Source organism: Lutra lutra, chromosome 3 (assembly GCF_902655055.1).
Source record: "Lutra lutra chromosome 3, mLutLut1.2, whole genome shotgun sequence".
In the NCBI taxonomy this organism is placed as follows: Eukaryota; Metazoa; Chordata; class Mammalia; order Carnivora; family Mustelidae; genus Lutra; species Lutra lutra.
Window position 1 is genome coordinate 38,372,381 of NC_062280.1, and position 15,978 is coordinate 38,388,358.

Here is a 15,978-nt window from a genome sequence, read left to right on the forward strand (position 1 = left end):
TATCCGAGCAATATGCCCTCCCTGCCGTCTCTAAACACCACGCCCAGGCTGGGTGAAACCAGATGTGCTCGGGCAGACTGCCATAACTCACCGATGAAGTGGTTGTGTCCCAGGGCGAGCATCTCCTCCAAGAGGACCAGGCCCCCGGGGGCCTGCAGGAGAGTCACACTCCGTCCATCGATGAGGGAGCACTGTTGGAATCCCGTGGCCGTGACTTTCCACAGCAAAATCAGCGAGGCAGTGGCATCTTGCCGAATTCTGGAAACAGGAATGGAGTAAACCAGAAGTTCCTTTCAGAAAAATTTGTCTTAGAACCAGTCCACCGACATTAAGAATAAAAATAAAATGACATGGGCATCCACCAAGGTCTCAGGAAGTTGTGACAAAGGTCTGTGTCCCACTTGCTTTAAAAAAGACCACAAGATCAGGAAGAGATGATCACCTTTGCCTAACAACTGTCATCAGTAATAAAAGGTCTGGAGGGGAGGACGGGGAGGGATGGGGTGGCTGGGGGATGGACATTGGGGAGGGTATATGCTATGGTGAGTGCTGTGAATTATGTAAGACTGATGACTCACAGATCTGTACCCCTGATACAAATCATACATTATAGGTTAATAAAAAATTTTAAAAGGGTATCTTGAGTTCTTTTAGAGACAAATCCTTCTACAGCCACACCATATGTAGTCCTGCTTGAATTTACTCTAAATGTGTCAGGCATCCCCAAAGGGCTGCCCACATGAGCGACAGTGTGTCACGACCCATGCTTTGGGCTTCTCTTGGCTTTTTCTTATTTCCCTGGTAAAATCAAAGAATGAGATGCTAGAAAGCAAATCAACCTTGACCTCAGTTCTCCTTCCCTTGCAACACCATCCCTGCAGGCCAGAGCTCTGGCCACACGGAGCTATGGTACCCCCCACCCCCAAGCGGTCTCTGTCCCCAGCTTCCAGCCTTTGCCCCCTTGTGAGCCTGGTTCGTGGGCCATTCTGCAAGGCTTAGCCCACAGGTCACCTCTTCTTTGAGACCCTCTTCCCTGACGGTCTTCCAAGCCCCCAGCTTCGGCCCCGGCGCGCAGAGCTCCTGGCTTGCAGCGGGTGTCCAGTCAGGGCTTGCTAATTCATGAATAAATGAATTCATGAATAAATGAAAGTCTCAGGGGCTAGCAATCCTTACAAGTGAATTCAAGGCACCCAGAGCTACTCGGCACTCCCATCTCACTCTGCCTGGGTCAGCCTGCTATGTTTGCCCTGTCCTGCAGCCCAGGAGGGTCTTGAAGAATTTCACGTTTGTTGAGAGGGGAAAAAACCCGAAAGCCAGCGAATGGGATAGAAGAGCAGAACTCTTTGGAAAGGCTTATGAAAGCCAGATCATATGAGCCAGACAAGAAGCGCTAGGAGATGGTCTCATAAACGTAAAGGAAGCTACGGGTCTCTATTTCCCTATTTCCCTAAAGCCGGCTCCGGACAACGCCGGTTCCATCAGTATTCCGAGCGGTGAAACACTAGGACCGGGGTCCCCCTGCTGGTAGAACTGGAAGCTGCCTCAGAGGCCACACCTACCCCCCCACCCTCACCCAGGCCCTTCTTCCCTGGGTGGAGTTCACGGCCACTCCTGACTCTCCCCGCCACCCCACCCCCCCGCACCCCGCCCCAGCAGAGTGAGTTCGAGGCTGCAGGGGAGGGGATGCATTTCAGCTCCATTGTATAGAAGGCAAGGTGGGCAAAAATGCTTCTGAATGAATGAAAGAGGTCCACTGCCCCGTTCAAAGGAAGCAGATACAGAGCACTAGCTCATCGGGGTCACGTGTCCCTCAGTCTTCTAAAGTCCCCGAGGACTGGACAGCAAATTCCCATTCGGTTGCGTGGGTATAGGGGTTTGGCAGGTAACTGCAACAGAGAAGGATAAGCAGTGGGAACTGTCAGACAGGACTGGGTCACTCTGGGGCTGGCTCCAACCCCACTCCCCAAACCTCCTTCCCCTCACTCCCCCCGACACAGCTGGGGCTCAGCCCTGGCCTCTTCTGCATCCCCACCCGTGAGAGTGGGCAGTATGTCGCTGGAAAGAGCTTAAGTTTAAAACAAAGCCAAACAAAACACTGTCTTCTCAGATGCTTGTTTTTGAAAATAAAATTATAATGTTTGGATTTTAAGTTATGCCTATGAACTTAAGCAATGGCCCATTAAACTCACAAGAGGCCAAAGAACTTTGGAAGCAAAAGTCATTGGGGAAGTGAAGGGTCTGGCTCTGGATCTTATCCAAAGCTTCAGGGATTCTGATCTCACACCTTACTCATCCCGTCCAATTCCATAGTTCCACATCCCCAGCCCAGCTGGATCCCCACTGCCGTCTTCTCCCCTGAAATAGAGGTCCTTCTGGGTTTTGAGCAATTTAGGCCATGTCTACGCATGGAACCCCATTCAGGATTCCCACCAGACTGACCAGACTGACCAATTAACAACCCAGCTTAAGGTCAGAGTATCCAGCTTAAGGGTTTCTAGCTGGGAGTTTTCTTACTTGACTGAGGCGTTCTGTGGCACTTCAAAGGACACCAGGCGGCCTCCCGCAGAGCTGTTAGAACTGGCATTCCCACAGGCAATATCTGGGACCACCTGGGGGAAAAAAGGGGGAGAAACACTTATCAAGGTTGATCATAACACAAGATTCTACTATCAGCAAAATCCCATGAGTGGCCTTTGGATGACACTGTGGTGAAGACAGAGAGGAGACAAGTGAAACCTTACAAACTCAAGAGAAAATGGCAGAAAAAAATCTGCCATTGGATTTTCTGAAACACCAAAGCTTTTCTGAGAGCTGTCTACCAACTCCTGGGTTGCTATACTGGTGAACAGGGTCCTCTCCTCCAGTTACCAAGCAGTCACCAGCCTCTGCTCCAGGCTCAGTCTGGGGTCAAGGGGGACTAAGTGCTTCCAGAACAAGAAGGCAGGCTGAGGACTGGCTTACACACAGCAGGCATAAACTAGGAGAGCAAGCCTCCCAACAAGCAACAGGCAAGAAGCACCTGGTCTGGGTGACCTTGCTCTGGGCAGAGGCAGGTCTTGGTGAGTCCATGATAAGGCCAAGCAACTGGGAAGTGGCCTAATTTTGCTCCGTGGACTAGCCCTTCATTTTTTAAGTGACACATTCCCAAAAGTAACACGCCAATGCATATTAAAAAAAGGGGCTCAAGGGGCAGGGTTGGGGGAAATAACTGTTGTTTAGAAAACACACTGTGAGGGTGCCTGGGTGGCTCAGTGGGTTAAAGCCTCTGCCTTTGGCTCAGGTCATGGTCCCAGGGTCCTGGGATCAAGGCCCGCATTGGGCTCCCTGCTCAGCAGGGAGCCTGCTTTCTTTTCCCTCACTCTCTGCCTGCCTCTCTGTCTACCTGTGATCTCTGTCTGTCAAATAAAAAAATAAAATCTTCAAAAAAATAAAAGAAAAGAAAAGAAGAAAGAAAACACACTGTGAACACTGAATGCTGTGTCCAAGTGAGGTGGTTGGGACCAATTTGTTCATTCATTCCCAGTGCTGTGAGCACGGTCTTCCCCCAGGAAAGTCAAAACAAGGGGGTATTAAATGTATCCCACATCAATGAATTAGTTGAGAGCAATACAGAAATTCTCGGCATTTCCATCCACACCCAACACTTAGAATTTCCGGTCCAGAAGGCCTGATGGTCAAGGGTCGTGGAGAAGGCCCATCGTGGATATTCAGAGATGCAAATCGACCTGTTCAATTTGCGTTAACTGAGAACTGTTACATCAATTGAGTCCCTTAAGACCTCAAAGAGCTTCACGTCTCTGAAGCATCATTACTCCATAAAAGGGGAAACCCAATATATTCCATCTTCCGCTGGCAACTTTTTAACCTCCTTTTTGAACAGCCTAAGAAATTGCAGCATGACGGGAAGATGAGGCATTTCTTTCTACATTTACCAACAGTAGGATAGCATGTCTTTAAATAAATAGATTGCGATGGCTGGCTGGGGAGAAGCTGTCTTAAGGGACCACTTCCTTGATAAATGTAGAATCAAATCTAGTTCACATTTGAGAAGTGAGTCATTCCGCAAGGAGGGATTCAAATCAAAACTTCAAAGCGTTATTAAAAGTCTGAAATCAGAACACATTCACAGTTTTTTAGGTAGGCTGAAAACATTGCCCTGCAGTCTGAAGATGGCCTTCATAAAATGTGTGGCAAAGAAAAAAAAAATGGGTCAACTGGTTAGAACTACCCAAGAAAATAAAAGAAGAAAGCCACCTTGTCTCTTCTATAACAATAAGGGAAACTTCTAGACGTATTCCTTGACTCTGAAACCGCTACACAAGATCTATGTGTTTTGTTATTTAAGCTACAAACCAGTAGTAATATACAATCACAAGATGTCTATAAAATACAAGATGTGGAATGGAATTACACTCTATCGATGTTACTTCAAAGTCATGATATGGATTGTTCCCCGACTCTCCTAGCTAGCAAATTTATGTCGTATGGCAACTTTCAAGGGTCTGCTGAAAATTCCTCAAATGAGAATTTTGATGAGCTTGACTGAGCTTGACCCAGACTGGACGAGATTCAGTAAACAGTATGTGTTCTTGCCAAAATTGATAAAATTCAGAAACTGCACTGTTAAATGCATTCTTAAACCATTTTAAAAATCACCGATAGCAACTCTTTTTTAAAAATCATATTGGCAGCAAGGCACAAAATAATAAAACAAGATGTTAAGCATAATATTAAGGAAAATTCGGTCAACAGTGGAGGGTCTGCCCCAAGCCAAGATTCTCTCACAGAAATGTATGTGGATATCGTTCCAGAAAATAACTTCCTTCATTTCCTTTCCTTGCTTACTCTTTTTATGCCCACAAAACAGTCATTACTGAGAAGTCTCCTTCCTGTAAGGGAAAGCAATCTCCTACACATGGGTGCAGACGGGAAGAAGGGTAGACATGTGTTTCATCAGGTGGTCACTGGACGGTCTTCATTTTTATTGCCAATATTAGAACCATTGGAATTATTTTAACCTCAGTGGTACCTTACATTTGCGACCAAACGTTCTCACCTCACTTGATCCCATTCATTTCTACCACTTTCTGCCCCGTTTGGGCTGCCAGGTAGGCAAGGTCACGGTGGCCTGAGAGCGGGGCAGGATGATGTCGGGCTCCTGGGTGCGGGGACAGGCTGCAGCTGCCTGGGGGCCATGGACTCGGTCCAGCCGGAGGCAGGGGAGGATGGGCAGTGCCTGGTCACAGTTGGGACCTTCATAGCCGTCATTGCAAATGCAGAGGTAGCCCCCCCTGCTGCTGCTGCTGCTGCTGCAGTTGCCATGGTGACAAGGGGTGCTGGCACAAGGATCTGCCACGAGCTGAAACGAGACCATAATGGGTCAATTATTCCCTCGTAAGAAAAGCAGAGCTATCGCTGGCCAATTAGCTCCAGGGTCTCAGAACTGCTGCTCCAGGAAGCCTTGTTTCTGTGGAATCCAGGTCCTAACCACTTATGGTGTCGTGGGGGAACCTCCCAAGGTCATCCCAACATTAATCCCTCCACAGATAACAGGTGACCAGCAAGCACACACCTAGAAAACAGCTTCTCCAAACGCAAGCCCCTAAATAACGTTGATGTCAGGAACACATTTTGAGAGGAATTTTCTAGGGCAAAAGCATTTAAAACTGAGGCTCCGGGTGCCTGGGTGGCTCATGGATTAAGCCGCTGCCTTCGGCTCAGGTCATGATCTCAGGGTCCTGGGATCGAGCCCCACATCGGGCTCTCTGCTCAGCAGGGAGTCTGCTTCCTCCTCTCTCTCTCTGCCTGCCTCTCTGCCTACTTGTGATCTCTCTCTCAGTCAAATAAATAAATAAAATCTTTAAAAAATAAATAAATAAATAAATAAATAAATAAATAAATAAATAAAATTAAAAAAAATAAAAAAAATAAAACTGAGGCTCCTTAGGAAGATACCAATTTTGATTTTTTTTTTTTTTTTAAGTAGCCAGTCATGACAAAGGATACTTAAGGATCTCAGTTGGAATCTCCTTTTTCAACTTCTGGACCCTTGCAAGGTTTCCTTATGAGAAATGACTGCCAACTAACTTATCTCCCTAAAGATGTACTTATGTATGTCCCAATTTCCACCCTTTTAAGGTGATATTATTTAATTAAAAGCTTCCAAAATGATTGCCCTGTGTGACAATTTTAGCCAGAGTAGAGCTTGTGGAGACTTATGTTTAGCAGAATTTTATCAAGTTACTACCTCATTATTTTGGATGGTGATCACAGGGAAATGGTGACCCTGCTGGATATGGAAGAGAAAAATTCACTTGCAGGTCTTTAAATTGTGACAATGTTTCTAAGTAAAGTGTTTACCCCTGAGTCCTTCCCTGACCTGTAATTTGCTATGACTTGGAAACATGCTAGAAAACAAGGAAATGATCAGCTGTTTCTCTTGAGACAGTTCAAGGGTTCGGACATGTGCTTTATTCAATTATCATTTGCTTTCTATGAACAGAAAATTAGACCTCTATCTGATGTACCCCAGGCTTCTCAGGGCTGATCAGAAAATAGAATTCGGTAAAGAAGAGACTACAGAGAAATGAGACCCTCAATTTCTCTTGCTGAAATGAATTCACACATAAACACACATGGAGAGAATTCTGCATGATGAAACGGCTTCTCATCCTGTTAATTATCCTTGTCAGACAATTTCCAACAAACTCCTTTAGGAATATTGAGGGATTTGGGATTGAATAAAATGAAGCTCCAAAATACCACAATGTTCTCTGCTATCATTTGGCAATTCCTTCACAGAATCTCAATTAAAAGGAGTTAGAGGTATCTGAGGAAAATATTTAAACTGTAAGTTATTTTAAATATTTACAATCATTATCAACTTAAAGTAAAACCCAGACTCCTTCCATGTCAGATAAAGCTTTCCCTGATCTGGCCCCTTCCGACCCCTGATGTCCTCTCTTCACTTCTCACTTACACTCTCTCCCACTCTGTCCCTAGACTCTGCTGAGATCATTCCCATCTCAGGGCCTTTGCACCTGCTGGGACCTCTGCCCAAATGGGCTTTTCTCCAAGGTTCGCATGCTCTCTACTTCATTTCACAAAGTTTTCTACTTAAATGTCACCTCCTCAGAAAAGCCTTCCCTCACTACAAAATCTAGAATAATCCTTTTTTCCCCCCACAAATTAATGAGCTCTGTGAGTACAAGGATTTTATCTACTACATTCATGGCACTATTCCTAGCATTCATGGCACTATTCCTAGCATGTCAAGAAACATGGAAAACATGGTGGGGCTTTTTTTTTAAGTGTTCACAAAATATTTGGAAGGCAATGCATGATGAGAGACAGATGTGAACTGCTTCCTTTTAGCCACCATATTGTTATCCCATTTCTGATTTATTTTTAGGACGTTTTCATGGAGTGGGTCTCACCTCAAGAATTATCTCACAGGAAGGAAAATTTAATTAGCTAGGATAAAGGGGACGTATAGCCAGGTTTCTGAAATCAACTTTTTTAAAATAACGTCTGAGGTTGACCTAGATGTCACAAATAAAAATATTGAACACAGACCTGAAAACAGAGAAATACTTTTAAATTGGGTAAATACATTGAAAAGATGATGACAAAAAATAATTCCAGAAATCCAAACCTTCATGGTGAAGGTGAGACCAGCTACCTGAGGGCCAGAGAGGCTCTGATGCTCTTGCCCCATCATCACAGCCCACTGCAGGCCACAAGCAGCCCTCAGAGAGGCACCAAGGTCCTGCACACATCAGCACGTCCTCCACGAAAAGAAGGCAAAGCACAGCTCTCCACTGTCACAACAAAGGCTACCAGGCATGATGACTACCACTCCCTCTAAGGTGGCCATGGAGAGTTTTCAAAGAACACTGCCGTATAGCATCTCATTTGTGCTCACAACAACCTAGAACTAGAGAAGAACTTTTCCGAACCCGTATCACTGTTCAGAAACGGGACAGAGGAGTGGAGTGACCCATCCCAGCCACTACAAAAGAATAATGCCAGAGCTGAGTCACATCTTCTGACTTCCAGCCAAGAATTCTGGCCACAACACAGCACTCCAACTTTGGTAGTAAGTTATTATCATACCAAAGAAACAATCCCTGTGCAGAAGGCCAATGGTCAGGGGTATATTTCTGTAAGCAACAGAAAATAACTAAGGATTAAATGTGGATCAGTTAAGACCACCAATTTCATACTTGGAATAAAATTATAAGGATAATACTCAACACATACTGATTGAGGTCTTATAATTTGACATGAACTCTGGCAGATGTGGGAATAAAATGCTAAAAGAAAACAAACAAACAAACAAACAAACAGACAATGTCTGCCCCTATAGAGTTTACAACCAGTAACCTAGTATGAGCACGAAGAACAACAATTGCAAAACTAGTACTACCTGCCGTTCACTGGGTGCTTCCTGTGTGCCTACCACTACATTCAGCATTTTAAATTTCCCAGCAGTCCCCTATCTCAGGGCCTTTGCACTGGCTGTTTCTGCTACCTGGAACACTCATTTCTCATGGCTGCTCCCAAAGCTCCTTTGATTCTTTGCTCAAATGTCATCTTCTGGTGAAGGCTTCCCTGGCCACACATTTAAACAACATAAATTGAACTGTGCAAAGTCTCCATCCCTTTGACATTGTTGATACCTCTTTCCTGGCTTTATTTTTCTCTAAAACATCTATTATGTGCTAATATAATGTGGGGGGAAAAGTTACCTATTTATTATATTGATTTTGTATCTTCCCCACTAGACTGTAAACTCTGTGAGGTCAGATTTGTTTCCCCTGTTTTGTTTACTTGAGGGCCCCCATCTCACCCTAAGACAGTACCAGGTACATGGGAGCTGCCAAATGAACAGTGACAGAATGACAGGGAATGAATGATATCATGATATCATATCAATGATATCAATGATATCAACAGTGACAGAATGACAGGGAATGAATGATATCATACGCAAGCAGCTGTCAGAGCCCATGAGGTGTCCTGCTATAGGAAATGGAACTGGGATTCTCCAGGACCCCACCCCAGGACATGAGAATGCAAATTAAGGAATGCCTCACATACCTGTCCTAAAGTGTTTTAGAGCAATTCAATAACTTTAAGTCAACTTGAAAAGGGGGGAAAGTCTCTGTTGACCTGAGAGCTAAGGCAGAGCCAGTACAACCTCCTACCTTGTCCTTGATGAGGGAGGGCAGAAAGAGTAAAGGCTCAGTGGGGGTCACAGATGACCCCCAACACCATGGCATCAGTCCTCAGAGACCATCCATCAGGTGAGCTGCTGCTGAAGCCCATCCCCCCGGGTGCCAGTGGATAAAACCAGGTGCAAAAGACAGGTCCCCACGGCAATGCCCATTTTGCCACACTCCGGAATCCATTCCACCAGGCAGGAAATAAAGAGCTGGGAGGAAATATGAGAATTAATGCTCTCGTTTAGGAGCTGCTGTCTTCATCCATGAGCAGGAAGCACAAGCAGCATCAGGATGAAGTAAAGACTGATTCATGGGCTGTCGGGGGAGATGCTTCTGGTAAAGACGACAAAAGCTAAGAATGAAGCTGTCAGTTCGGATTTCTGCAGGGGTTCCAAAGAATGACTGATGTGATGAAGAATACACGCGCGCCGGCGCCCTGGGACACAGACCAGAGCCCAGTGTGCTACACAGTCATGGATCCCTTCTTTAAAGTAATCAGTTCATATTAATGCTACTTGCTGGGGTCCTCTATTAGCTGCTTCCCAAACAATGACAACTACCTGCCATTGTGCTCTCGAGCACTTCAGGCTGGTTTCATTGAAGAAGAGAAAACCGGTCTGATTCCATTGCACAACAAATCTAAGATAAATGCAATAATCACCAACCTGTTGTGGAGGTCACTGACTACCGCCCTGGAAGCCCATTAAGTTGGAACGACAAGCAGGAAACAACCAAACCGCCAGAATGCATAAGGAAGCAAAAGATCCTAATGAACAGACTTGACTTTGGGGATACTCAACATTTAACCGGTGATGTTTTCTCGGCTGTAATTTCTGGTCTCCAGTGATGGGGGTGGGGATGATTAAGTCTTTGTAATACCAGCTATCAGGGAGAAGAAAGAGAAGGCCCCTGGATTAATGCTGTTCTGCTTACAACCCACCAGCAAGCTCGTCGATGAACTGCCCCTTGTTCTTCCATCATTAATCACCCATTTAAGCCAAATTTTTTCACATCATAGAACTAGTCTGAAAATATTCTTTTCATATTTTATTTGAGACATTTCACCTGCTTTAAATCATTTATACTGTAAGAAGGAACATTCTTGGGGATGCGCACAGGGCAATATGGGAGGCCAGACCGGAGTGAAGGGGCCTGCCAACCCTGCTACTTGGGACTGGAAAGCCCTCTCCTGCGACATGTTAGCCATGACCTGTTTTCCTTCCTTAAACTGTCCACTGTCCCTGTTTCCAGCAATTCTAATGTCCCCCACAGCACACAAACTGAAGGATGGAAGGTCAAATTTAAAACAGACATAAAAAAGGCCCAATTGGTGGCTCAGTCAGTTAAACATCTGACTTAGGCTCAGGTCAGGATCTCAAGGTCCCGGGATCAAGCCCCATGTCGGGCTGCCTGCTCAGCAGGGAATCTGCTTCTCCCTCTGCCTCTGCCCCCAGTTTGAGCGCTCTCTCTCAAACAAATAAATAAAATCTTTAAAAAGGGTGGGGGGGAGCAGCCATTTTAGGGTCATTAGATTAAGTAAGTCAAAATTAGCAGGATTAACTCCACATGGAGCCTATGAACCTGTCACCCACATCACCCGGGAGACTGGTCTGAGATAGTGTGCCCATAGAACCCCTTGCCTAAGGGATCCTTTCACACTGGTTTGGAGTATATGAGCTTCATTCCTACTCAATAAGGCTGATCAGTAATTCATGTGACTTTTCTCGAGCACCGGGTAAGGTATGGAATTTATGGGACAGACAGTACCTGGAGGAGGACTCGGGAAGATAAATAAAGCCCAGTCCTTGACCTCCAAGAGCTTGCGGTCCAACAGAAGGTTCAGACACATTAACTGGGAACCCCCCCAAGCCATCTATTTGAAATCAATGCCCTGCTTGTATGCACATACACTATTTCAATCCTTTGTTGGATGAACTGAAGTCCCTAATGCTGAGAGAGACCATGGGTTTGATAACGGCAGGTCTGAAAGGAGCAGACAGGAGTCGCTCTCAGAGCTAGTCTCTCTGAGGTGACCGTGGCAGCTCTCAACAAAACAAGGGCAGTGGCAAGGAGTTTTCTGATAAAAAATAGATCAGCTGAGCAACAGTCCTGGCGTTGGTCTGCACGGGGCACTGAGAGGCCCTGGCCAAGTCACTCGGCTGCCCTGGACACACATTCCTCATGCGTCAAGTGAGGGCCTCAGGCAGAACATCTCAAGGCCTTCTCCAGCTCTGGGATTTCGGATTCTATTGAGAGCCACTTGGGTTTTCATTGACCCTGATTTCAGAGGGTCCAGACAAGTACAGAGAAACCCTGAAGCCCCCTCCCTCCCTCATTTATACCCATTGCTCCATGGCAGAGTCGTCCCCAGAATGAGAAGGTGTCTGAGGAACCCGAACCCAACAAAGGCAGTAAGGAGGATCTGCACGCATTGACGGAGCTCACGATGTGACCAGGCCATGCAGCACACTGAGGGGATGTGGAGGATTCATGGCTCTTACAGAGGAGAGAGGAGGAAGATGTAGGTACCGAAGAGAAATACCTCAGGGGCATTTGTGTGTGGTGTTAAGAAATAAATAGAATAGGGCACCTGGGTGGCTCAGTCAGTTGGGCATCCAACTCTTGATTTCTGCTCAGGTCATGATCTCAGGGTCATGAGATCGAGCCCCATGTCAGGCTCCATGCTGGGTGTAGAGCCTGTTTGAGATCCTCTCCCTGCCTCTGCCCCACCCCTCCCGCTCATACTCTCTCTCTAAAAATTAAAAAATTTCTTAAAAAAATAAATAAGTAGAATGGGCCATTGCTTTAGTAATTTTTCTAAGCAGAAAAATCAATTAAGGAACTTTTTAATACAGATTCCATGATATTCCTATCATAGGAAGAAGAGGAGCCTTACTAAGCAAGGAACAAAAACCAAAGCCTGAAAGCAGTATTTCTCGACCTCAGCACTCTTGACTCTTCAGGCTGGATCACCCTTTGTTGGGGTGGATGCCCCACACATTGTAGAATGTTTTGCAACACTCCCATCTCTACTTAGCAGATGACAGAACCCCCTCTGCCCACAGTGACAGTAGTGACAACCAAAATATCTCCAGGCATTGCCGAAGTCACCCGGAACAGAGTCATTCCCAGTTCAGGACCATGGCCCTCAAGGAACAGATGGATGCATTTCACTCCATCAAAATGTGTGAAAATCCTGTATGACTCTATAAATCAGGTCAAAAGGTAACAACACGGTGGGGGGAAATACGTACAATGTATGATGGAAAGACTAAATCCCCTCATTATATCAATTCCTACATGTCAATAAAAGACACCTCAATAAAAAGGGCAAGGAAATAAGCAACACTCAGACAGAGATGAGTGAAATTGTGCCATTTTTATAATATTTTTGTTTTTTTATAAGATTTTATTTATTTATTTGAGAAAGAGAGAGAGAGAACATGAGCAGAGGAAGGAGCAGAGGGAGAGGGAGAAGCAGGCTCCCAATTAACAGGGAGCCCAACATGGGGCTCAATCCCAGGACCCTGAGATCACGACCCGAGCTGAAGTCAGACATTTAACCAACTGAGCCACCCAGGTGCCCTTTATAATATTTTTAAACACAAAGCACAATGCTATGTGATTATTTGTACGTGTCTAGGTGCACGCAAATTTTTAAAAGCAGAATGAAACCTCATTTTTGTAATCTGGGCAGCAGACTCGGTCAAGGAGCTCTTTAAACCACAACCCCCTCCCCAAAGCACTCTGAGGGTGAGGCCTAGAAACCTCCATCTCTCAGCATTCCCCAGATGATTCCGACACGCCTGATCTAAAACCCAGGATGTAGAATTTGCGGCTAAAACCCAGGGGTTACCACACAACAAACACAGGCCCAGTCCAGGCTTGGGAAATGAAGTTTTGCCAGAACACGACCACAGCCATCTGTTCACGTGACCCATCAGCAGCAGGGTGATTGCCAAGGACACTCTGGGCCCATAAAACCGATATGATATCTATTAGGTGGCCCTTCAGTTTGCCAATCAATCCCTCATCCAGATGATATTGACTCTGGGGTTCACCAAAGGGAAAAACAGATAGGTGGGTTCCTCTAGGAAGACTTCAAAGGAGAAAAGCTTGAATAGAGCACTATACGGACAATAGCAATTCATCCATTTTTTATCCCCACCCGACTGTCTTAATGGGCTGGCCTGCCCCGAGTGAGTGGTTACAGAAGGACTTCTTGGCCATATAGCTTCAGGCAGAGAAGGGACCAGATGTTCTTTTAACCATAAGTCTGTGCAAGGATTGGGCAGAAGGAATCTTGGCACCACGAAGGGAATACTTGTCTAGATAACTCAGCACCAAGCTGACCACAGGACAGGGCCACACACCCACCTCCCCTTCAGTGGAAGGAGCATGGGACTTCTCTCCCTTCCCTCCCAGCCATCCACCGGACTACGTGAAGATCAATAATGGGAAGCCCACTGCAGAAGCCAGACACAGAAACAGGCTGAGCACTGGAGGAAGGTGGGTGGGAGAGCCACACCGACCAGGGGTCTTGAAAGACCAGGAGAGTGTCTCTGTCAGCCAGCCCACAGGGAGATGGGGACCACGAGAAAGACGATTCCAGAATTTGGAGTTTAGGGTTTTTGGCAAAATGCTAATAAGCACTTGCACTGTGATATAGTAGAGAAAACCTGTGGTTTTATGCCCACTTGTGGATGACTGTGGACAAGGCAGGAAGTTTCCTGGGACACAGTTTCCCCAACTGTAAAAGGAAGGGATGGGACTGGAGAGCCCTAATGTACTTTCAGGTCTGAATATGAGCTTTCTCTGTCCAAAATAGCAATTGCACTGGTTAGAAATGTCGTCTTCATGCTGAAAGACAAATGAACGCTGTTGCAATCCAACTGTCACAGTATTTTTGCCTTAAAAAGGAATTTTTCCCACTTGGTTCAATAAAGATCTCAATTATATTCCAACACCAACTGCTTACCCACTAGGAGTAAAGATGTGGAAAAAAATCCACTACAGTGCTTATGCCAGTAGTAAACCCTGCCAAGAAAGGCATCCCATGATATCTTTTTTTCCAAATCCAAATAAAAATGCTCATTCTCTTTACTGAATCAAGTACTACATGTCTTAGTAAAACCCACATTCTCGTGTTTTGGTATTTCTTCACCTCTGCATTAGCGACTCTAGATCTACTTGAAAACTTATCCCAATACTAATCTGGGCAGTCCACTTTTTGCCTCAATTCTGGGTTGATTTTCTTGAAATCGGCCTGTCTGGATTTTCACATGTAGGTGGAGTTACATTTGTAAGTAGCCTAAAAGGAAATTGCAAGCAGAACTCAAATTTCTCACTGTGAAATGAATCCATTAAAAACCAACTACTACGTGCCTAATTATTCTCCTGCCCGTTTTCATAGGATCTCTCTAAAACACGCTCTCTTTGGAAATGATCTTGAGATGGTCCTACTCTTGCTTTACTCTTGTGACACACTGGGTCCAGAGTCAGGCTAATGAATCCCAAAGCCCCACTCAGTCAGAGATACATCAAGATTTAAATAATTGTTCTTCAAAAACCCTCCGTGCCTCAGTTTCCATAGTCAACTGAGTCCTAAGGGATCACACTCAACCACATTTACTGACACAGGCACACCAGCCTCAAAGGAGGTGTTGTCGCTCCCTTTCCTCTTAGTCATTCAAAGACCAGTTTCTTGAATCAGAAATTTACGGAATAATTCCAGTGCATACATTTCTTGTTTCGCTTCTCATCAGAAAGACTTACACATCCTGGCTAACTCTTTTCACAAAACAACAATGCTGCGAATACAGGAGATATGTCAACTTTTATCCCCCTACCTACCCAGGAAAGGAAGCCTGCGGCAGACTGGGAATTAAACTTCCTGCGAAGGTCATGTGATCACTGCAACAGATGCAGGAAAAGCATTTTATTAAATTTAACATTCACTTAGAGTGAAGACTTTTAGAAAATAGAAGGCATTTCTTCAGTCTAAAAAAAAAAATAACAAAACAAAAAACAAAACCTTCAGCAAATGTAATGCTTATTGGTATTGAAAACTTTCTCACTGAGATCAAGAGTGAATTTGAAGCAGGGATGTTTTTTATTGCTGCTTCCACTGAACATTGCACAAGGTCCTAACCAGTACAGGGAAGCAAGGATAAAAAGAAAGTGTAAGGACTGAATAGGAAAAAAACCTGTCATGATTCACAGACTATGATTATGCATGCTAGTTATTAGAATATGAAATGTCAGCAAGTTTGCTAGATATAAGGTTAAAAAAATATTTTTTTAATTGCATCTCTATGTATCAGAAATAAAACTAATTTTCAAAGGTGTTGTTTACAACATAAAATCCCCCCAAACCTAAGAATAAACCAAATGAAAGAAGTGTATGGCCTCAATGAAGAGAACTATAATATAGCAAAATAGTATTAAGAAAAATAAAGAGGACTTTTGTAAATGGAGGTTCATTCTAGTCATAGACTAAAGACACTATTACAAAGGTTCTGATTTTCCCCAACATGATCTACAGATTCAATGGAATTGCACCAGAAACCAGTTTTTTTTTCTGTTCTTTGTGCAAAATGACCCCCAGATAGACCAAAAAATCTTGAATAAAAATAGTATTGAGGGCTTGCTCCTATAAGAGATCAGGAATCTTAAAGCTAAGGTCATTGGAACACTGGATAGTCAAGAACTAGAAAGATCACATACAGACACTTCATTTATGGAATTGGGT

At 44.8% G+C, this 15,978-nt stretch overlaps 1 protein-coding gene across 1 annotated transcript in view; it reads right to left on the reverse strand.

The window, feature by feature from the left end:
• DNER (delta/notch like EGF repeat containing) overlaps window positions 1–15,978 on the reverse strand; it is a 327,654-nt gene that overhangs the window by 186,658 nt on the left and 125,018 nt on the right. Inside the window, 6 exon segments of the mRNA XM_047722680.1 lie at window positions 92–258; window positions 2,515–2,609; window positions 3,758–3,770; window positions 5,082–5,166; window positions 5,169–5,229; window positions 5,231–5,359. Coding sequence (XP_047578636.1) covers window positions 92–258; window positions 2,515–2,609; window positions 3,758–3,770; window positions 5,082–5,166; window positions 5,169–5,229; window positions 5,231–5,359 — 550 coding nt within the window.